The sequence below is a fragment of the Lepisma saccharinum genome, chromosome 10 (assembly GCF_977018435.1).
Source record: "Lepisma saccharinum chromosome 10, izLepSacc3.1, whole genome shotgun sequence".
NCBI classification, from domain to species: domain Eukaryota; kingdom Metazoa; phylum Arthropoda; class Insecta; order Zygentoma; family Lepismatidae; genus Lepisma; species Lepisma saccharinum.
In genome coordinates, this window is record NC_139238.1 from 18,122,897 (window position 1) to 18,145,975 (window position 23,079).

The window sequence follows — 23,079 nt, forward strand, 5'->3', positions numbered from 1 at the left end:
AAAAAGGTATCTATTGTTACATGTTTATTTGATTTTGATTTCTAATACATTTAAACATGTTTTTAATTTGCTGGTAGCTTAATTACTGTTGTGTGAGGAATTGTTTTTTGCTTGTACTATAGGATCATGCACAAAATACGGCCATTTTTACGGTAAGGGCCACTGCATGTTCATTATTGTTCATTATGCTGCAGTACATTAGTTTAATTTTATTGATTGTCTTTAAAAATGCATGCTTCGCTTAATTCGAATCATTTTCCTGTGCCCTTGGAGTTAGAATTTAGAAAAAAATCCTCTGCACGTAGAATGCGGCAGATAGTTTCAACTACTTCCAACTGGCTGTTCTGAATGTGGCACCATGAGTCACTGGAGAAACGAAAAGGGAGATCGAGCTGCTTCCAGGCGACAGAGGACCGAGCAGTGTGAAGAGTAGAAGAGGGTCTTGCGAGTTTCCACGCAACCACTACATCCCCTGCAACCCTTCCCTTACAGCTTATTTCCTAAGGCAACTAAAAAGGGAGAGGGGGCGGCCTCCCCTGCCTCTCACGAACGCCAACAGAGGAGAACTGTTTACCACCTCAATGACAGCCAGGAGCTCCAGAGGAGCCGTTAACACATGGCTCGTCAAAGGGTGGAAGTATGGAGTTTTCACCAACGACTGCTTCTTCAGCAACCCACTGATGCCTACGTCCCTCCCAACCTGGGTTGTTCCCCAAGGACCATTCACCCCTCCGCAATGCTGTTTCTTCCCCCTCTGTAACCCCCACCCAAACCCTTTCCCCTACAGTTGAAGGAACCCTTAGAGAACAGACTCCAGTTTTTCTCCTGGCCCAAAACAGGCTTTAATTCGAGGGGGAGATTATTTGATCTAAGAGCAGTAATCTATAAATTTTTCCCAAATTATGTGTTTTTTAATTTTATTTTTTATCCGGAATCTGAAAGAGAAAATCATGTTGTTAGAGATGATCTACTTGTGCTATAGAAGAAACTAACTTACCTCAGATGGGAGAAGGTTGGTTGCTACACATGATTTTATCTCTAAATTTCAGGAAACAATCATGTTATTGAATCACTGCTTTCTTTGTTGTTTACAAGGTGCAATTACATAATAATTACAAAAAGAATTATCATCATTAATAAAAAAAAAAAAGGTAAAGTGTTCCCCTGTGCATAGCACCACGCCATGAAGGCGTATAGGGGGTGTGGGGGTAACGCCCCACACTTTCTTGATCCGGTCGTGAGTGGGGGTGATGTGATCAGCATCATGCCCCTAACCGCCTTTACCCCCCAGGGTTTCCCCCAGGTACCCATGTTATTCGACGCTGGGTGGGCGCCGGGGCCGCTTTCACCGTTAGAAAAGTTCCCGGATTTGAACCGGCCGGGGATCGAACCCGGGACCTTGAGCATGGTAGTCAGACGCGTTACCGACTGAGCCAAAAAAAAGTAAGAACCAATTTTAGAATGGGCGTTTTACACACATTTTGTCATTCACTAAACCTAAAATAAAGCATATTATTTTTGCATCAATGCTTTTATTGTTTATTTACAGTTTTATGTAGTAATTATAATATAATCATAAAAATTACCATCATTACAGGCATGAGTGCCATGTGGACGACCCTTTAAGACACCCAAATGTCAACCTCACTTCCACCTTGGACTGCATTTTGCAGACTAACAGGTCTCTGGTGACTGTACCCATGGTCAGTATAATCCTCTATGGGACTTGTGTCCATATCTGTTTCTGATTGTCCCCCAATTCATCATTCTCATCTTCACACTTAGCCAAAGTGTCAGAAACTCGAAGTAAAGTAAATCATGCATTTATGTCTGAAAACACTCCAAAGGAAAGGGGGAGGGGCTTAAAGGCCCACAAGAGACTATGTACGTTACCTTTATGATTTTTTTCAACAAAAGTAATACAGAAATATTGGGAACACCCTAAGAAAGAATGTAATTTATTTTCAATTTTTATAAATATATTCAGAGTTGAATAATCAAAAAACAAGAAGTGGTTGGCCTGGCAGCCCCCGCCCCCTTCGTTGAAGTTAAGGCTAAAGCACCCTAAAGTTAAAACCGAAACTTAACAGGAAATGCATTGTATTTTTCTTGTTACATATGCTGCATTGGAACCATTCCTGTTCATAACAGTTCTTACGTCTTGCACAGTAGCGGCAATTTGGTGCCAAAACTACGGGGGCAGAGGCAGTTTACTTTCTCTTGTAGACAAGGCTGTGCATTACGAGAACGTAGTAGGGGAGCAAGAACTGGAAAAGTGAAAGGCAAATGTCCCCCACACCCTCCTAATCGCCAGCACTGATCTTACATGTAACATGTACATTTAATGTCGTGTATTTGTGCAATTATACGTAACGCATCTGTACCAAAATTACATTTGAAACAGTCGGCAGCATCCCAGAAATTGTGGAGACACTATGCACCTTTTTTGTTAGTAGACATGGAAATATTTTACTCACCTATCTTATGTCGATTTATGAAATGCGACCACCAAGGGTCCTGTGCACACCACTGTATACACGTATGCCACTATTGAAGAAAATCATAAAATGTAAAATTGTGACGTCAAGCACGTTTTCAGTGATATGAAACTAGTATATAAAAAGTGAATTAAGCTATTCTATTAAAATGCTGTTATTTGGGAAAATAACATTAAATGTAGCTAATCTATTGACCTGAAAATAAAACCAACAACAAAGAAATATTTTTTATGCTAAAGTTCTCAGTTCACATTTAAATCTGTTGCACTTTGCCAGGCAATTACAATTTTGATACTAATTAAGTTTAGCTCCTGTAAGTTTTACTGCAAAAACAGCAAAATGAGATTTTTAGGAGTAGGTAGCCAAAAATTGTTATCCAAATTCATTAAGGGTATATTTAATTTTGAATGCGAACTATGGTCTGAAGTTTCCACAATTATAGAGAAATTTAAGAAATGGTACTCACCAATCGTCTACGACTGATCCTTCTCGGACGTGCATCTTTTTGAATCTGTTGCTGGATCACTGCATTGCCTCTGAAAGGTACAAGATGAGACACAAATAATCCATGCTGTAATGTTGTTTATTAACAACTTAAGTTAAATGTAAGAGAAGGCTCCAGACTTTTAAGAACGCAGAATAATACTTCACGAAACTTGGTGTAACTTTGGTTAAACAAAACAACCGCCAAAGTGTACCAAAGTTTTGTTACTGTAAGTTTGAAAGCTATCATCTTGAAACACATCAACCCATTTCTCCCAAATACAAATGCCAATTAGTGCTATACGCTGTCTCAAAGCTACAGACAAATACATTCAATTTACGGAATTTGGAAGCACCTAACACATGGAATATGCGTTCTCTAAACTCTTAGATGACCTGAGGGTTTTGATTATATCGACAGTGGTTTGCTGAGAACAATAGCTTGAAATACACCCAGAGATTTCACTAATTTTGAACAACAGCCAAGTGTAAGAATTGCATCTAAACCTTGCTTTCTTTACAAAGCAACATTTTTATTTTCTTCTAAAACTGATAGTCACGAATAAAGCAACACCATTAAGGAATACAAAATGACCCAGTGACTACACTATCCTTGGAAAGAAGCACCTATTTTGGAATTTCTCAGGAAACCAAATTTGGAATACTAAGGCCTCTGCAAAAGTTGATATAAACCATAAGAAGATTTTAAATGATACACTCCAGTCACCTTTCCCAATTCCCACACCCTAATCATGATACAATTTTTGATTGCAAGTCAACAACTCTTAACAATGACAAAGCACGTCATTGGAGTTCACTTCAAAGAAATTGCTTTGATCCAATCCTAGGTGCACCCTATGCTAGCTCCCAGAGGTCTCTTTCCATACAATTGGTTGATTTTTGCTAGAGGGACATTTCAGTGTTCAAGCCCCTATTCTAAGCTACAGATACAAATTCCTGTCTCGCCTCCATATAGCCCAATTATCATCTCGATCGCTTCTCGAGTCTTGAAGTGATATGGGAAAATATTTTCAGAAGGTTGTCCAGATCTCTCCCGAAGCTCATGATCTCAGAAGTGTACGGAGACTATGCTAATTGTCTTCTTACTCTGTTTGAATGCACACTGAATAACAAGTAAGATTTCTTGAATATGAAAAGGAATTCTCACCTACTGCTTGTACAGTACTCCTCTTGCCAGGTGCTGTAGCCTGCAGTTCCTTCTGAACGATGTTAATCAGGACCATATGCACCACACTTCTTCAGTTTCATTGACTTCTTAGGAGACGCCGTGATGTCCAGTATAGTTGTGGAACTTCTGTGTTTCCTTAGGCAGCCTTGTGGAAGTCTCGAAGAGTGCCGAGACTTCTTTCCAGAAGAGAAACCTATTTGCTTGGACTCTTCAGGCCATGCAACAACTCTTTCTGTGAAACAATGTATATTATTACCATTTTACCACATTTATAGGGCATATCTAAATGTTTAACAAGTTTAAAATCAAATTGAAGCGATATGTAATTTTACAAAATGATCTCTCATTTCTTAAGCAGCTATATCTATGTAGACACAACAGAAACAGCTGTGAACACTTCCTGAATAGGATTTCGGAATTGGAATGTAGATCCACATTAAGGGATCTCATAATAATCTCATCTACCTTTCCATTGTTTAGTCTGTGCAAGGAAATGGGGGTATGTAACACTGGAATTTAGGAAACCTAGCTTCTATAAATAATAAAAAATATAGTTTAAAATTTGTTAATTTTCACGAGTTTACGTTAGGTGTATTTAAACAGACAAAATATCAGTTCCGATCTTCGTTTTATGGTAAATAACTCTTCTTATTCACCCTACAAAGTAAATCAATTAATTTAATTCCCTCAATAACAGAAGTTTAGTGAATATGAATGTTAGTTGTTGAAGCTGCTTCTATCAATGAGAATTTGAATTCCACCTTAGATGTATTAAAATGTACAAAATCTAATAATTTGCATGAACCTCAAGATGTTAACGTTAAATTAAACGAAAAGCTAATATTTTAAACTACATAATAACAGAAGGATAAATATCATATCTTCGAATTAATTCACCATTGTTTAGAATTCCATGATCTCAAAAATATAAGACAAACCATCATCATGTAGCGTGTTAATAATTTTATCCTTTGCATTTTGGCTGCCATGTTGGACACCTTCTCAAAATGCTAAAGCAGATCCGAAATCTGCATGGTCTACATTTTGAAAACCATTCATAAAACTGCAAACTTATTCCAGTGTAAAGTTTCCTTGTTTTTTCCTTTTGGCACTCAAACTAATTCTGCGTTGAGTTTTGAAAGTATTTATTTATTTTATTTATGACATTTCCAGTACAGGAAAGAAATAATAGTAGACTAGTATTAATACCAAGATTAAACAGAGCTCAGTTTCAGAATATCATTACTTATGTACAATTTATTTTGTAAGTTGGTTATAAAAATGAACAAGATCTGATTATAGCTTAGGAAGATTGGTAAGGCATGAGGAAATTGGAAGAGAGCCGTATTGTGCAATGTTTGAATGATGTGAATCTCGTAAGTCTATTTTTCAGAATTTTTTAACAGATAATACCAAGTGTGGATTTGAGAGACATAAGAATGTAACACACAGTGTCGTTTGCATTGACAAATTTAAAAATATAAGTTGGAATCGATAAGGCTGTGAGGAAAGCACTTAATACAGCATAAGAACGGTTTTATCTGCATTTGTTAATTTTAACTTATCAGACTTCAGTATGAAAGTACTTTCAGCCTGACAATTAAATTTCTGGAAATTTAATAAATACATTGTTTTTAAAGACTGTCAACGTGGGGAAAGCCAGTCCCCGACCCCTTTCCAGAGAAGAAAATTTGTGTAAAGCATCTCCTAGCTAAGAAATTGCCTACAGGTTCCCTTAGCTGGGAATTTACATTTCCAGCATTGAATGCATGAAAAATGTATATGCAGTCTTAAAACAGGAAAAAGTTTTGCGTGTGTAACACACATCTATGAAGCTAGCTTACTTGAGTTGTAGTTGCAAGAAAACATTATTTTACTGTGAGTGAAAGGCTATCTTATTTCAATGTCTTTTGAAGATAACCTCTATGGAAATGGTTAAGAGGCAAGCATTGTTGTGCTCCAACAATGCATATTGCCAAATTGTTTAAAATCAGGTTAGAAAATGCATGCTGGAATATTCAGTAAAACTGCATGTGTGCTAAATTCACTACTGCAGCAAATTTAACATGAGCACGTGGAGCTAGAGTCCACTCAATAATTTGCCTATTATTATTATACTTGAAGGGCCAGGGGGAAAAACGATGAATGTCGATTTTTCGCCCATTTTGAGATCGCAACGCCATCTGATAGTTCAGAAGCTGTACTATAAGAATGAGAACGGCCTTGGTTGGGAAACGATGAGAAGTGCCTGAAAAACGCATTATTATTTTGGCATATATTAACGTTCTTATGGAAAGAAATACTTTGTTTTTAATTTCCTGGCAAATTGTCTCGAATGAACATTCATCGTTTTTCCCCCTGGCCCTTCACTTGTTAACGTGGTAGATTGCATTTTGAAATTTCTGAAGCACATGCCTTCTCTTCAGTGCGTGTCATATTACGGAGACCTACTCGACTAGTCATCTTTTTCCGCTAAAGCAATTTGGCCTTTAAGTTGTTCAATAATGGTTAGGGAGACAAATTTATGGTAAATAAAAACTGAGGAGAGCGGTAAATAAAATGTTAATCAGCGGTATATACCAGCGGTGGAAAAAAATATTGGCACACACTTTTTCATCATGAGAGGAAACAACATACAAAAGAGCTATAAATTGAAAAACTACTTCATTTTTATATTCTGTACATATACACAAGTACTTAGCTGTCCAACCAAAAACAAAACATCAACACAAAATCACTTCATTTCTAAATTGCATATCTCGAGTGATTTATTCATTGTATGTATTTAAAGGATATCCTTGCGGTCCAACAAATAAAATAACCACTACTGCACATACAAAAACACATGTTGAAAATCACATGATGATAAACAAAATTCATTCATGACTGAACACAAATGACACCATTGTTTCCCTTGATGTGCGGGAACAGACTAATCTTATCGCTGCTACAGCTAGCAAGTTCAATGAAACTGGAAGTTGAGTAGACATTCGGGGGAAGAGAGGAATGCAGCTCGGCAGGGAGCTAAGTTTTCGAACTGAGATTATGTGCATGGAAAATCCCAATTTGCAGCTTCTTCATGATGTGATCAAAGATAAAACGTTCTTCAGCTGCAAGTGGTAGGAAACTTTAGAAAATGTTTAGTTACAAATCGAGTTTGCGCGCACAACCTCGATTGCTGGTTTTTGCATGTTTTCTACTTAATTTGATGATATTTCATGGTTATTTCGTGAAAAAGCATTCATTTCGTGGAAAAGCACACATTTCGCATTACTTCACGAATAAAACTCATGCATATTTCGTCATTGGGTGTGTAGTTACGTGCAGAATGTTCAAAGTTGCATTTTTTTTCACATTTTGCGATTTCATGCATCGCGAAAATGCAATGTCCCTAATAATGGTCCAGAAAATAATTAATCGCAACGCTGTTATAAAGATACACAGAAATGGCAAAAATCTGGATTTAGAGGGATTTTTTTCGCAAATTTATAGGACGTGTAGGTAGGACAAATACATTTGCAATACAGTGTACTATATTAAGGCAAGATCTGTTTGATATAATAAGAAATAAAGTTAAGTCACTATGTTTTACATTACAAAGACTTATACAATTGCAAACTTTAACTCCTTAAGTGTGGACAGCATATATATATTAACCATCCGCAATGTACAGTTGTAGTAAGAAAAGCGTATATATACTCCTTGCGTTTCCTTTGACTAGATTTGAGTGCGGGTGTCGTATTAATATGCCCAGAAGTTGACGACAACAATCAGTTATGTGAAAATAGAGTAGCAGAAGGAAGATGAAAATGAAGAAATAGAAGAAAGGGAATATAAGTTAGACATAAGAAAAGTTGTCTGCTGTTGTGCGGTGTAGTTTGTGCACAATAGAAAACTGAGATATAGCTCAAAAACCAAATTTGCACAATGCAAACATTGAGTTGCACTTGTTTGAAGTTTTAAGTCCACTTTATGCGCATATAGGCTAATCGAGACTGGATCTACCTTCCCCCTACCCCTTTTCCACTCCTCACCCATCTACCAACGAGGTTCCTCAGTCGGTGCAGAAAAACCTGTGTGTCCATAGTCTTTGAGCTGCAGTTGGAGCGAGCGACAGCAGTCAACTCTTGACAGTAGCTAACCTAGTCAATTATACGTACATTGAGCTCATAAATTTATAACATTCATTACTATTAAACTCCTAAAAAGTATAGTATAAATGAACTGTAGGAAGTTCCTCACTTCCTACATGGAGGAATCGCCCCTGTCAACAATACCTAGCACCTCTGTGGAGGAAATTTTTCGATGGAGTAGAAATTTTTAAAATTGTTTTTCAATCACAAAATAAGTTTCTTGCACTTAAATTTATTTCATCACGTGCCCCGGCACATAAAGAGTACTTTAACCCTAAAAAATCAACTTCAGAAAAAAGTGGAATTGGTCCAATTGTTCTTGGAGGTTCTCAATTGTTAAAGTTTGAATGAGATCACAGTTCACATTTTAATTTTTACATACATAAACAACACTTACCTTCTTGATCTTGTTAGCCAAATTTAGGCTTTGGAAAATTGTAAAGAGGCAATTAATTCTAAATCTGCTATTCAAAGACAGTTTTTTTTTGTATATCCATATTTGTAAGATATGATCTATGGAAACTATTATCACGTGACCATTGTTGTACTGTTACATTGTCGTAAGCCATATTAAGGCTCGCGTTGGCGAAAGAAATATTGCATTTACTTTCAGTGAATTACAAAATAAAAAATAAGTGGAATGACTGATGTACACAAAAATAATTTTAGAAGTATGGAGAGCGAGAGGAAGAAGAAGAGAAAACAGAGAGAAACAACATTATAGGGAAAGAAAGAAGAAATGGAAGAGAAATGGGGGAATCCTAGGAGTGACAAGCAGGGAGAGGCGAAGAAAAATGGATGGGATGGGAGAGAAACAAAAATTAGACAAACTAAACGCAGAGAAAGAAAAAAAAACAAGAAAAAAGAGAAAATAGTAGAGGAACAACGAGAAGACGAAGGAATTGTAGGGAAAACAAAGAGAAGAAGGGAGGCAAGTAGTGGAGTGAAAGAGAGAAACAAAAAGTTGACAAGAGAAAAGCAAAGAAAGAAAGAGGGGAGACAGAAAATAATAGAGAAACAGAGAAGACAAAGGAAAAGCAGAGAGAAGAGATAAAGGAGGCAAAAGTGGTGGATTGAAAGAGAAACAAAAAGATGACGAAGGAAAAGCAGAGAGAGAGAAAGAGGAGATACACAAAAAATGGTAATGAGAAGGAGGGAGGCAAATGTAGTGGAGTGAAAGAGAGAGGAAAACAAAGTTGAGAAAGGAAGAGCAAAGAATGAAAACAGAAGGAGAGACACAGAAAATAGTGCAGAGAAAAGAGTGAGAAACAAACACAAGACAAATGAATATTATGGAAAGTGAAGAGTAAAAGAGAAGATGAAATAGTGGATTGAAATAGAGAAACAGAAAGTAGACAAAGAAAAGTGCAGAAATTAGAGGAAAGAAGCAGAAAGTAGTACAGTGAAAGAGAAAGAGAAGACCACGGAATACTAAGGAAAGAGAAAGGAGAAGAGAAGCAAAATATAGTTGAGTGAAAGAGGGATAGAAACAAAAAGAAGACATAGGAAAAACAGAAAGAGAAAAAGGAAGATAGAAACAGAAATATTGGAGAGAAAGAGAGGGGGTTCTTTGTTCTTCAGTGTTCTTTTTTATCCAAAATTTCTCTAATTGCTTCTGTGAATGTGTGCATAGCAGATTGTGTAGATTTTCCTTTGCAAAAACCATGCTGTTGTTCTGAAATGATAGAAAATTTGTTGAAAAATGTTATTAATCTATTGTACATAACCCTTTCGAGTATTTTTGAGATGACTGGGAGAAGAGAGATTGGTCTGTAATTACTCATTTCATTTTTTGACCCTTTCTTGTGCAGAGGTTTTATTATGGCAGTCTTTAGCTGTTCTGGATATTTACCGGTAAGGAGACTTGATTAACTACATGACGTATTGGGCCACATAGGTGTGCGGCACATTTTTTTATTACAATGTCAGGTATCTCATCTATGCCAGCAGAATAATTGTTTTTCAAGCGACTTATTAATCTAAATATTTCCTTCTGCTGCTGGGAGTAAGTATATACTAGAATCTACTTTAGTTATATCACTAGTTTTATGATTTTGTTTTTGGATGTTTTTTGTTATTTTTTCTACTATCCCATTAAAGTATTTATTGAAAGTTGATGCTACATCTTGGGGATTGACCACGCTTTTGCCTTAGTGTTTTAGTGATATGTTGTCTTTGTATTTTTCTTTCCCTACCATACCTAATTCGGTTTTTGCAATATGCCACAAGGGTTTTTGTTTGTTATTTGAGTCTAGGATCATATTGCTATTATAGTCTTTTTTTGCCTGAGTTTTCAAACTCTTCTTTTTTCCTTTAGATATGAATTGAATGTTTCACTTTTGAACTGGTGTCTGCATTTATTCATTATGATGAAATCTTTCCAGTTTTCTTTGATGTCTGGTGTTATCCAATTTGATTTTTTTTTCAATGTATAATTTTTTTGTTATTTTGGGAAATGCTAAATTAAATGAGTATGAAATGGCAGACAGCAATGTCTCTTATGCTTCACTCACATCAGTTTGGTAGTATAGGCCATCCCACGATTCTCTACTTACTAAGTAGTTAAAGTAACTAAAATTAGCTTCATTAAATTCTCTTTTTGTGGTATTTATGAATGTGTTTAGCAAACTGCTTGTTTTCTAAATTACGTATAGAAGCTGGTAGCAAATTGAATAATCTCATTCCATTATGTTTAAAATTTTGTTGAGTCTTGTATAGTCTAGCGTACGGCATTTCTATATTCAGATTGTGCCTTGTATTATAGTCATGTACATTAGATCACAACCTAAAACTGGGGAGGTTTTCCTTTATGTACATTAAACTATGATAAATATTTATAGAGGGCACTGTCATAATACGGTATTCCTTAAAGAATTCCCTACATGACTCCATATCCTGTACTCCTTTAATATAACGTATAACCTTCTTTTGCCATTTAAAGACTTCCTTGCACCTGTAGAGTTTCCCCATAGTAAATTTCCATACAGTAAGTGTGAATGGAAAAGAGCGTAGTACACAGAGATCATCATTTCCTTGCTTACAGACCTTTTTAATTTCCGCAATACATATAAGACACTGGCAAGTTTCTTACATAGTTCCTGGGTATGAACTGACCAGTTTAATTTTGTATCTAAAAGGAAGATAACAGAACTGTGTCCGAAACTTGCAAACATTCAGGGATCTCACATTACATTTATTCGAATCAAACCTAACTTAGCCTGGCCTACTTAATACATATGAATATTTAAGAGCTGCTTCAAAAATAAAAAGAGAAAAACTCTTGTAGAAAATAGGCCAGAAAGTACTCGTTTCAACTATGTACAAGGGCAAAGTAAAAAACATTTAAAACAAACTACTGATTTGTAATAAGCATTCCGATGTTGTACATGTGAATAGCACGAGTTTCCTAGGTTTGGAAATTAACTTACAGGAATGAAAATAGAGCATTTTATGCAATATTGGTATCAAATATAATCTATATTAGGCTACGTATATTTATTTATACTATAGTAATGATTTCAAGACTGTAGTTATTAGGATTATGCCTAACATAAAATATAACATTCTATTCTGATTTTACATTTACAAAGAATTATCAACTTAGTTTGGAAGTAAAAAAAAAAAGTCATGCAGTGTTTAAGAAATTGATAGGTTCAAACAATATTATTTTCCTGTAGTTTACGGTTATTACAAGCATAAGAAAACAGTTTTTCTTTGTGACGTTTCAGGAGAACACACGCTCCTTTCATCAGACATTTATTTTCATTTTGACTAAAGATACAGTTATAACAATGGTTAATAATTTTTTAAACAAAAAGAATCCGTTATATAATGGATGTTGTCAATGTTACATTGTTGTAATATAGCAACTTAACTGTGAAAAAAGCAGTCTGTTTTATTTATATTTCAGATTTTTTAAAAATTATGAATCCCAAATATCATCAGGTAATTGAAATTCATCATTGTTTTCACAAAGTCTCTTGATGTTTTCTGTTACATTAAATTTTAAAGATGGTGGCTTACTCCATTTGTGAAAAAGAGAACTCCATACTGGATCTATGTTACCATTTTCATTATTTAATTTATTCCAGTGTTCTTCTGCAATGAACGAAGCTTCCCAGACATTCAACTCTGTGTTTCCCGTTAATCTTTTTAAAACCCTTCTCTTTTTAATCAAATGCTTCTCTTCGATGATATGAGTTGACAAACCTGTTCTTGGGTGTAGATTCATAATGTCCAAATCGTGTTCATGTCATCTTATTGCCATTTTCCTTGCTGTTTGTCCCACATAATCCTTTGAACATGAACAACTTATATTATATATTACTGTGGTTTCCACATCTGGTAGTTTCTCATTTTGAATTCATTAAATGTACATTCCAAACTTCTTGGTGATTTAAAAACAATTTTGAAATTAAAACTTCTAAAAATTTTTGCAATTTTATGTGAGAATCCCTTGTGGAATGGAATGCACACAAATTTCTTTTCAACAGATTTTTCATCTTTGTCTGTATTTCTCTTTTCCTTTAGTTTTCTTGCGACTTGTTTTTTGATTTGGTTTATTCTGTTAGTGTGAAAGCCATTTTCTTTTGCTATATTAAAAAGCCTTTCTTCATTTTTGATACCCTCATTATTAGAACATAGTCTTTGTGCTCTCAGGAAAAAAATTAAAAATATGTTATCCATTGTTATACGCGAATGTTCTGAATTGACATGGATGTATTTTTCCCCCGCTAATTTTGAATTGTTGAGTCAGTTGTCTTAATTTGCAGATCAAGGAAAGAAATTAATTAATTATTCATGGGTTCGCAAGTGAATTTTATGCGACGATGTGATTCATTTAACAATTTAAATACGTCCATGATGGTGTTTTCATTTTTAGCAATAATTAGCACATCATCTACATATCTGATGTAGAGTTTGATATCCGCACTTATTGCATTAACAATTGGAGATTCTATGTAATGAAGGAAAATGCTGGAGATGATTCCGGATACTGGGTTTCCCATTGATAGACCATTACTTTGCTGATAGATTTTGCCATCAAATATAAAGTAATTGTAATTTGCACATACAGTAAACCATCGAACCATTTCCCGTGATTCTTCTGAGTTAACCTTCATCTCAATAAGCCATCTGTATAATGAATCTGTGGCACCTTCTATTGGGACACTAGGATATAAATTTTCACATCAAAACTTGCAATACGATACTCATTATTCCAAACAATATTTTTTTTCTTCATTTTTAACACTGAATGGTGTTTTTTGTTTAATTATAGCAAGTCTTTCAACTAAATATTTGGATAGTTTGTATGCAGGATGTGTGAAAGTTGCAATGATGGGTCGTGTTGGAGTTCTCGGTTTGTGAGTTTTTGGTAGTTCAAAGGCAATCGGCAGGGTTGAATTTTTGACAATAAGTTTTTTCTTCATTTCTCTTGGTATCGTGATACTGCTTTCAATTACTTTCTTTACCTCATTTATTATTTTCAAGCGATATTCTCACTGAAATTACATCAGAAGATATTTCTTCAACATATAAATAAATTATACATTTTGCCTATATTTCAAACATTTTGCTTTTGATGGATAATATTAAGCAACAAGCAATTAAATATTAAGACTTACCTTCGAGCTTGTTCAGCTTTTCAACATCCTCCGTGGAATATTTGTTCCCTTGTTCTCGTATCTGTACGGGATTCGATATCCTCTGGGAGCTTTGTTTGATTTTCACTCTTTCAAGAACTTGCATTGATCATATCATTTTACAAAACGGAATGAAATCTTGGCAACAGTGTATGCTAAAATCTGCACCACAGAATATATTGCGATGAAACGACACTTCAAAAATGTTAATGATAACCACTACTTTCTGAAGGAACGAAATGTTTTCATTTTTCACATAGTATTTCAGATACTTGCGGGAAGAACATGTGATCTTTGTTTCATCACGAAATCTTCCATACTAGTCACATACTAGTCACAAAACAAAGAAAATTCACTGGAATTAACAAAACTACCACTTCAGCGCCATCTGTACGCAGCAGTTTGAACATGACGGAGACCTTATGTTTTTTGTTATTTACTTAAATCCCTTCAATCGTAAAAAAATTATAACGTTAACATGTTCTAGTGAATAAAACAATCTTTTTTATTGGAAAATTTCTTCTTTACCGAATCTATCTTAGTTGTAGGATTATCCTTAGAAAATTGGGTCTATGCTTTAACATGGCTTTAGAACCACCTTAATGATAAATATAAAATTAATAGTAAAAAATAGGATTTTTTTTACTAATCCGTGATTAACTACTTAATGGTTACTCCTATTGAAAAACTAAAGATAACATTAAATATAGAACATATATTAAGCTTTCATTTTGAAAGTTTTTTAAAATTTTTTTTACACCCATTTAACTGTGGTATAAAGGAAAATTAGTACCCCCAAATTATACCAACATCTTGGCTGGCCCATAGACTAATAGAGCGGCTACAATGGAAGCAACCCTAGCACTCAGGTGGTAATTTTAATCGCAAATAGTAGGCACCAACAAAGTATCACAGGCAGTAATTTTTTGCCGTTTATATGCCGGAATGTCAAGTACAGTGTAAAATATTGCTTAAAATCTTTGCAGAAAAGGGTATGCAATTCTTTCACTGGATATATCTCCATAACAGTGCAACATATGAAAAAAACTAAGAATATATTTTGTTCTGTTTTCAATTCTTAACAAAATATGTCTGTATGCAAAATTGTCATAAACAATCTGTATGCAAAATTGTCATAAACAAATTTTAAAGCAGTTATGATCTATTTCCTTTGTTGCTGCGTGAAGTGGTGGCCATCATTAATTTATGTTCACTATAAAACTTGGGCCCGGAATGCCAGATGTCCACCCAAGATTTTTTTCTTTCTTTAGGCAGGATTAAAAGAGAGAACTCGTCCACCTCAAAATTTCTGCCTGTCTTATGGCCAGGGACTGGACTAAACGGAATGTACCTAGAATGGAAATAAGATATAGGTGTGTATATATATATAATATGTCATTTTGTTTTCTCAAAATATCGTTCTTTGAAGCGATTTCCCCCTCCCAGGGGAGCAAGTTTTCAAATTATGTTAGATTTTCCCATTATGTAATCAGACTGCTAGGTGTGAAGGAAACTCATATTGTGCTAGATTTAGCATCATTATGCTAGGGTTGGCATCGCTGCAGCCTGCTTAATAACAACTTCCAGCTATAGTGGAACGACAAGGAAAGAAACCTGCACAGACCCGCGACTCCTGTGCACCGTACTCCCACGTGGGGGAGAGTGGACAATGCTTCCTTATGGCCCGAGCTGAAAGGAGGAAGGGGAAGCTGCGCAGGGACTTTTCATCCAAGGTTTTTTTTCCCTTGTGGTCGCTCTATAGCTACATTTTATGGCTTGGGTCTGTGTCCTCTTTTTCATTGCCCGAGGTGCAGGGGCTGGTACCGACCCTCGATGTGTCGAGGGGAGCTCCGGATGCATACAGACCATCGAAAGGTCCTTCCAGGAAATTTGTCGTGTCGGGCTACGTGTGCGCCTCCTGTCCCATTTAGCCCCATTGTTTCTTGGTGTGCACTATATCGAGGTAGGGTCGCAGTCGATGTTATCGGTGTGTGTGTGCAAACGTGCTAACTCAAGAGTAGTGTTGGGCAATATATATCATCCAGATGATATATCGCAATATTGAAATAATATCATCCAGGCGATATTAACTAGACAATATATCACAATATTTTGGTGATATATATCATGTAGGTGATATATCGACACAATATTTTGGTGATATATATATATATATATATACACGGGTGGCAATAACTGCTTCAACACGGCGAGACATGGACAGAATGAGTCTATCGATGTCTGCTTGCGGTATGGCATCCCAAGCTCTTCCACACAGTGCCAGAGGTCTTCAACATTACATGCCGGAAACCTGAGTTGGACCAGCCAGCGACCCACCATGGACCAGACATGTTCAATTGGCGACATATCCGGCGAACGTGCTGGCCAAGGAAGCAGGGGCACGTGGTTAGCTTCCACAAATGCGAGGACATTCCTTGCAACATGGGGGCGCACGTTATCCTGTTGAAAAGTGTCATTATGCAGTGCATGGATTAATGGGACAGCAACAGGGGTGAGAACCTGTGTGATGTACCGTTGGCTGTTCAATGTCCCTTGAATGTGTACGAGACGTGAACGAACACCTATGGCGATGGCACCCCATACCATGATACCCAATGAAGGCCCTGTGTGATGATGCATGATGCAGGCATCATGAAGCCTAGTGCCACGGTGCCGCCACATGCGTGTACGTCCATCATGATGATGTATACAGAAGCGGGATTCATCAGAGAACACTACAGCATTACACTCCGCCATCCATGCACGACGGTCTTGGCACCATCTCAGGCGCAAACGCCTATGCTCTAGCGTCAGAGGAATCCGCAACAGTGGGCGCCGGGAAAAAATTCCCCGGTTTGCCAAACGACGAAGCACGGTTCGTGGGGACACTGGACGTTGTAAAACATCCCGTACTTCATGTACAATCCTCATTGACGTGGCCGTTCTGTCTGTAAGGGCCATGCATATCAGATGTCTGTCCTCTCGTTCAGTCGTCCGACATGGACGTTGTGAACCTCTACGTTGCTCTACAGTGCCTTCCTAGACCCACTGGTTCCACACACGGATCACTGTGGATGCATTCCGTCCTACACGGGCACCGATCTCACGGTAGGATAATCCGCATTCACGGTATGCAACAATTCGGCCACGATCGAACTGGGAAACCTGCTGGAATTGCTGCCGTATTCGACGCCGTGGCATTGCTGACCAATTTTAACACACCACTCATGACCATGCACTTTCACTGCTCGTCTGCACCTATCTGACCTGCTACAGGTACCACTTACCAGATGGCATGGCAGGCGCACATGATGCATGATGGCCTTGAACACCTAATCATTTCCTTCTGCACCTCTCCTCTACACACTGTGCACATTTCGTCCAATTCCGATTACTCCTTCCGGGTGTTGCATTTTTAATGGCGAGCAGTTTATATAATGTCTTCGATATATCGTCATGATATATTGGTGATACATATCGTGTCGGCGATATATCATCACAATATTTGGTGATGTATATCGTGTGTCTGCAATATATTGCCAATATCACGATATGGAAAAAATATTGTATCATATCGTCTGTGATGATATTTTCTTGACAATATATCACAAATCAAATTTCCAATATCGGCCATCCCTATAGAAGACCCCCCACATAAAAAAGTGACCTCCGTGGTGGAGTGGTTAGCTACGATTTCAGAGGGACAGAGTTTGAATCTTGGGCAAAACATTGATGTTTGCCTGTTCTGACGGAAATCGAAATTTCAGAATGGAGAACAGAAAGCAAGAAAAATGAAAATAAGACGAGGACGGGGATGGGGGTCCAGGAAGTCCGGATCTCCTCCGAACAACTTATATGTACTAAAATAAATAATCAAAATATATTGGTAAGCATGTGTTATGTAATCGATGGTTCATTTGGAAGCATGTGGGTCATTTGGAAGCATGTGGGTGACGATTCTTTCAGGGTGGACAATTATGTAGTTTATATACACTTGTGTGCATAGATTTGTAAATTTCAGGATTGGCAAACAGTTGACTCATTAGGCATTGCTCACTCTGGGGCCACCTCGAACTATGGCCTTGGTGTGTGTAAAGCTGAAGAAAAATTCCTTTACATGTGTACGGTATAAATAATATAAAAACAATATTCCTTCTACGATTTGAGTTTTTCATATTCCTTATTCTATATTATTTTATTTTATATTCCTTGTGTTATTTACATTTTCAATATTCTTTATTCTACAAAGGCTGTCGCAGAGAAGGTGAGACTAATTCCTGTATAGGAAAACAGCAACGTCCATTGGCTAGCAAATGTACTAGGGTGAAAATTTGGTTCATTAGCTGCTGATTGAGACCAAAATGAGCGCAATAGGTCAAAAAGTCGTGACTGCGTAGCAGTTAAGACAAGCATGTACATGGTCCCCTCCAAGAATTATTAAAATGAAACAAAAAAATTACAAACCACAAAATTTTTATTCAGAATCAGCCATATCGAGTAGACGTACATCTTTTTCAAAATAGGCACCATTGACAGCTAAGCAAGCATCCACACGCTCCTGCCACTTTGTGAATGTCTTTGAAAAGTCGTCGTCAGGTAGCGAACTGAAGAAAACTTGCGCTGCGGTGATCACTTCTTTGTTCGTCATAAAATGACGACCACGTAAAGCTGCCTTTAAGAGTGGAAATAGCCAAAAGTCGCAGGGTGCAAGATCCGGCTGGATGCTGGACACGTGAAAATTTCTATTTTTCTCTGTCGCGAAATCCTGAAAAGCCCGTGCAGTATGCGGGTGTGCGTTATCGTTTTGCAATATGAAGGAGTTCTTCAAATACGGCCTCTTTTTTGCTACGTGCTGGCGCAGTGTCTGTGACTCCTTGGTAATACTGTGGCTCTAATCAGTCTGTCTTCATCGGCATATACCTGTTGAAACATTGCATATGTTTCCGCTGTACTTTTCCCTAAACGCAAACAAATTTTTATGGCATGTCGCTGTTCATCTTGAATACTCATCACGAAAAGCAATGTTATACACAAAAAACCTGGAAGGGTAAACGAAACACGTTCCACGTAAATCAACACAGCTGCTCACCAACGTGATTTCGCAACATGTGACTTGCTACGGAAACACGACGCGACTAGTGCCGAAACCATACACAGTGTTGCCAAGCCAGGAAAAAATCTGTCTCACCTTCTCTGCAACAGCCTTTGTATATTGATACAAATCAAACTTCAAAAAATGAACAGTGTTTCACCATGGCAAACAATTGTAATAGGTCTATTTGATGTGATAGAGTAGAAAATTTACAGGTTGTGAGGCACAAATTTTTTGACAGATTCTAATGTTTAACTAATTTTGATTTACATGATTATTAAACAAAAAAAAAATACTGTTTGTGTTTTATAAATATTCTGGTGCAGAAAGTTTTCACATATTTGAGAGACTCAAAAACACATTTGTCAGGCTCTTCCTTACAAGAGAACACTGTACTGCTTTAAACTTTCTAAAACTAAATCAATGTATCCTCTATGATTAAAATTTTGAAAGTAAGATACTGAATATCAGAATCTGTTTAATTTATTGACAATTTAAATTCCAATATGCCATTTTTGGCTGATTATATATTAAAAAAAAAACCTTGGGAAACATTATGGAAAATTTCAAAATCATTCAAAAACCTAGCAAATGTTAGGGAAATTGGATGGTTTTGTGCTTACGACGATTAGACTTTAAAGAAAGAACAATTTCACATTTTTCTCCAACAAGCTTCTTGATTGTAGATATTTTGTGTGAAGATATGTTCATATTTTTCTTACTTTATTTTCAACAATGTTGACTTAACATTATTTGACTAGCAATCAAAGTTGAAGATTTAACTTTCATGTATTAGCATGTTGAAGCATTTTGAAATGGCCTGCAAATCTATTTGAAATTACTTTAAACCTGTAAAAGTCAGAATTTGGTTTGAAATCTGATCTGATTGATCACATCCCTAGGTATACATAGTGTAACATAGAATTTATATTTTTGTCCATGGTGTGTTAAAACTAGTATGTTCTTTCATAATTTAAAATCAGACTACAAATACACAACACAGCATGGAAATAACTTGCCACAAAATGGCTATCAACATATTGGGGATATCCTTCTTCCGTTGTCATGATAAAAGAAGTGAGGTAGAAACTAGGGCTGAGCCGATACCACTTTGAACCGATACAGATGCCGACGATACTCTTACAGATTCCCACCGATACCGATACTAGAAAATTGCAGTAGTTAAAATGTTTTCAAAATATCGATCAATATTGGTGTGTAAATATTCTTCTCCAATCATATGCAGCAATTTACCAATAAATTTGCTGTAGAATGTTCAAGAATTCATCAAATTATTAAAATAGATATTATGTAATCACAAAATAGTTTTTTATGCAAAATTGGTGCAAAATAAAAATCAAGTTTGAATTTTGCATATTTTCCAGGATAATTACACCGTGAAAGTGTTGTGTGGCTATCTTGCATCTGAAAGTATCGGCTGGTATTGATAGATGAATTCCAACTGATACCGATACATCGGCATCTGTATCGGCTCAGCCCTAGTAGAAACATTTGCCAAAACCCAGCAGGAATGTAACTTACAAAAATTATGTTTGCATGTTGTGTTGTAGGCCTGTATTTTATCAATAATTTATCGCTTTCTTTCCAGTTGAAAGTCCCAGAGGGCACTTTGGATTCACATTTGTTGAAAAACTTAAATGAGGTTAGTGAAGGTTTATATAATGCTCAGGACGAAATTCAAAGAAATATTGATCTTATAGACAAATCTATGAAGAAGAATGGAACCAACTTAGTGCAAGGTAATTAATTGTAACTGTAATTGTAATTTATTCTTGTTCTGTTGACTACATTGTAGATATTTCTATCTGCAGCAGTATAGAGCACGTCATTTGTTACATATAAACATTAGCATGATTTCAGTACAAATAAATCCACTTGATTACTTATTTGGGATGCAGTATAATTAGTTACAAATATATATTATTACATATCGGTTTTATTACATACATGGTATATATCAGTTATGGTTATAAATATACAGGGTGACTGGTAATTAGATGTATTCCCTGAAAGGGGTTAAAGTAGAGACAATTTGCAATAAATTTGACCATATGATACCCCGTCTGAAAATTAGTAGTTTTCGAGATAATCGAATTTCTATTGTTTCTTTAAACAATGACAATTTTCCACATAAAAAGATGAATTGAGAAAAAACTGCTCATTTTATGGAACTTATATCAGCGTTTTCTGATAGCTAATAAATGAGTGGTTCGTTGAAAAAAAAAGTTTTTCCCAAATAACAATCACATGTAATTAACGGGTGGGTCTAAACTTTAAAGTGATGATAAAAAAATGCACTCTTAGTTTACTTGGTAACGTATTAATAACAAAAATGGTATGACACAAAGCATACAAATTACTTTAATTACTTCCTTGGGTTATCTGCTATCCAACAAGGTACAAATGTTGCTTTAACCCCTTTCAGGGAATACATCTAATTATAAGTCACCCTGTATATTACATACCCTTGATAACATATTTGGGATGCAGATCAGCATAATTGAGTTACAAATATATATTACATACCCTTGATTACACATTTTGGATATAGATCAGCATAATTGAGTTTCAAATATATATTACATCCACTAGATTACATATATGGGATGCACATCAGATTAATTAAGGTTTCATACATGTTGATATATATATATTATGTCCAATTGATTATGTACATGGGTGAGACAGAGAAAGTAGTTTTAGATATTCTGTAGAAATTCATCTATGCTGTAGGGTGATGTTTCTAAGACATAGTTTTTTTATTTTATTTTTGATTATATTTTGAGTAACTAAAATTATGAATTGTAAGTGTTAAGTGTGCATGTAATAATGTGTGAATGGCATGAATGATAGCTAAATTGATTGAGATAACTTGAAAACCCAGAGAGGCAGAGACAGGAGGTGAACATCGCCTGCTTGACCAGTCCACCTCTTCAGAAAACAAAAACTACATAAATGTTCTTTTAGACCAATATGCATTAATGTTTGCCAAATGAGACTGCTTCCCTTCTTCCTTCTAGCACTGCCATGGGACACAACTGAGTGATTGATTGATTTATTTTTATTTGGCTCTGGCTAATTGTGAAAATGTGGATGAAAAATAATATGAAATTGATGAAAGAACAATCACAAACACAGGTCCCACAGAGAATTATAATAAAATTGTATTTATTAGAGTAGATGTGTTTTGGCCTCAAGGGCCCCTCTTACAACAAACCCTGCCTTTATTATTACAATGCAGAAAATGTAATAGTTAAAAATATATATGTTGATTTCATGTAATGTATACAGATTGAATATAAAAATTTAAATTGAATAAAAAAAGAGAAAGATTACATGTATAAACTAAGGTTCATAGATATCTAATGTTAGTCACTTTCATCTTTAGTACATGTATGACAGCTGGAACCATGGGCGTCCGGAAGGGGGGGCAAGGGGGGGGGGGCGTGGCCCCCCTGGAAAATGTGTACGTAAAAAATATATATTTCACACATAATTTCATTTCAATCACAGTAATTTATGTTAATTATTATAAATTCGTTGAAGAAACATGATAATTTCAGACTGAAATAGTGTTTTTTGAGGGGGCACTCTATTTTGGAGGAAAATATGTGTCCCTTGCCCCCCCCCCTGAAAAAAATACCTTGCTTGCCCCTCCCTGGAAAAAATCCTGCGGACGTCCATGGCTGGAACAATGAATGAAAAAAAAAGTAATAAAGAGTAAAATAAAATAATGAAGTTTAGAATGTTAATAGCTATAAGAGCTTATGTGCACACTGTTGCTGGTTGTTACAATGCATATATGTATAACTGAAAAGTTGCTCCTGATTAACTGCTTGCTAGTAGATGACCCGTAAAGTTTGTTTAAATAGCTTATGGCACTGAATGGATGTTAGAGGTTCGAAGGGAATCCCATTCTTTGGTGGCAGTTACAGTATACTGGTTGGGGGACCAGATTCCAGATCCTTAATCAATAAATAAAGAGGTTGACCTTCGGCTGCCTTCTGAGATGGTCATC

At 36.1% G+C, this 23,079-nt stretch overlaps 1 protein-coding gene across 2 annotated transcripts in view; it reads left to right on the forward strand.

The window, feature by feature from the left end:
• Positions 1-23,079, forward strand: part of clos (closca) — a 152,256-nt gene that overhangs the window by 79,194 nt on the left and 49,983 nt on the right. For both annotated transcript variants that reach the window (XM_083129614.1, XM_083129615.1), the window contains exon 11: positions 20,650-20,800. In XM_083129614.1, the coding sequence (XP_082985740.1) occupies positions 20,650-20,800 (151 nt within the window). The remainder of the gene's footprint in view (positions 1-20,649; positions 20,801-23,079) is intronic.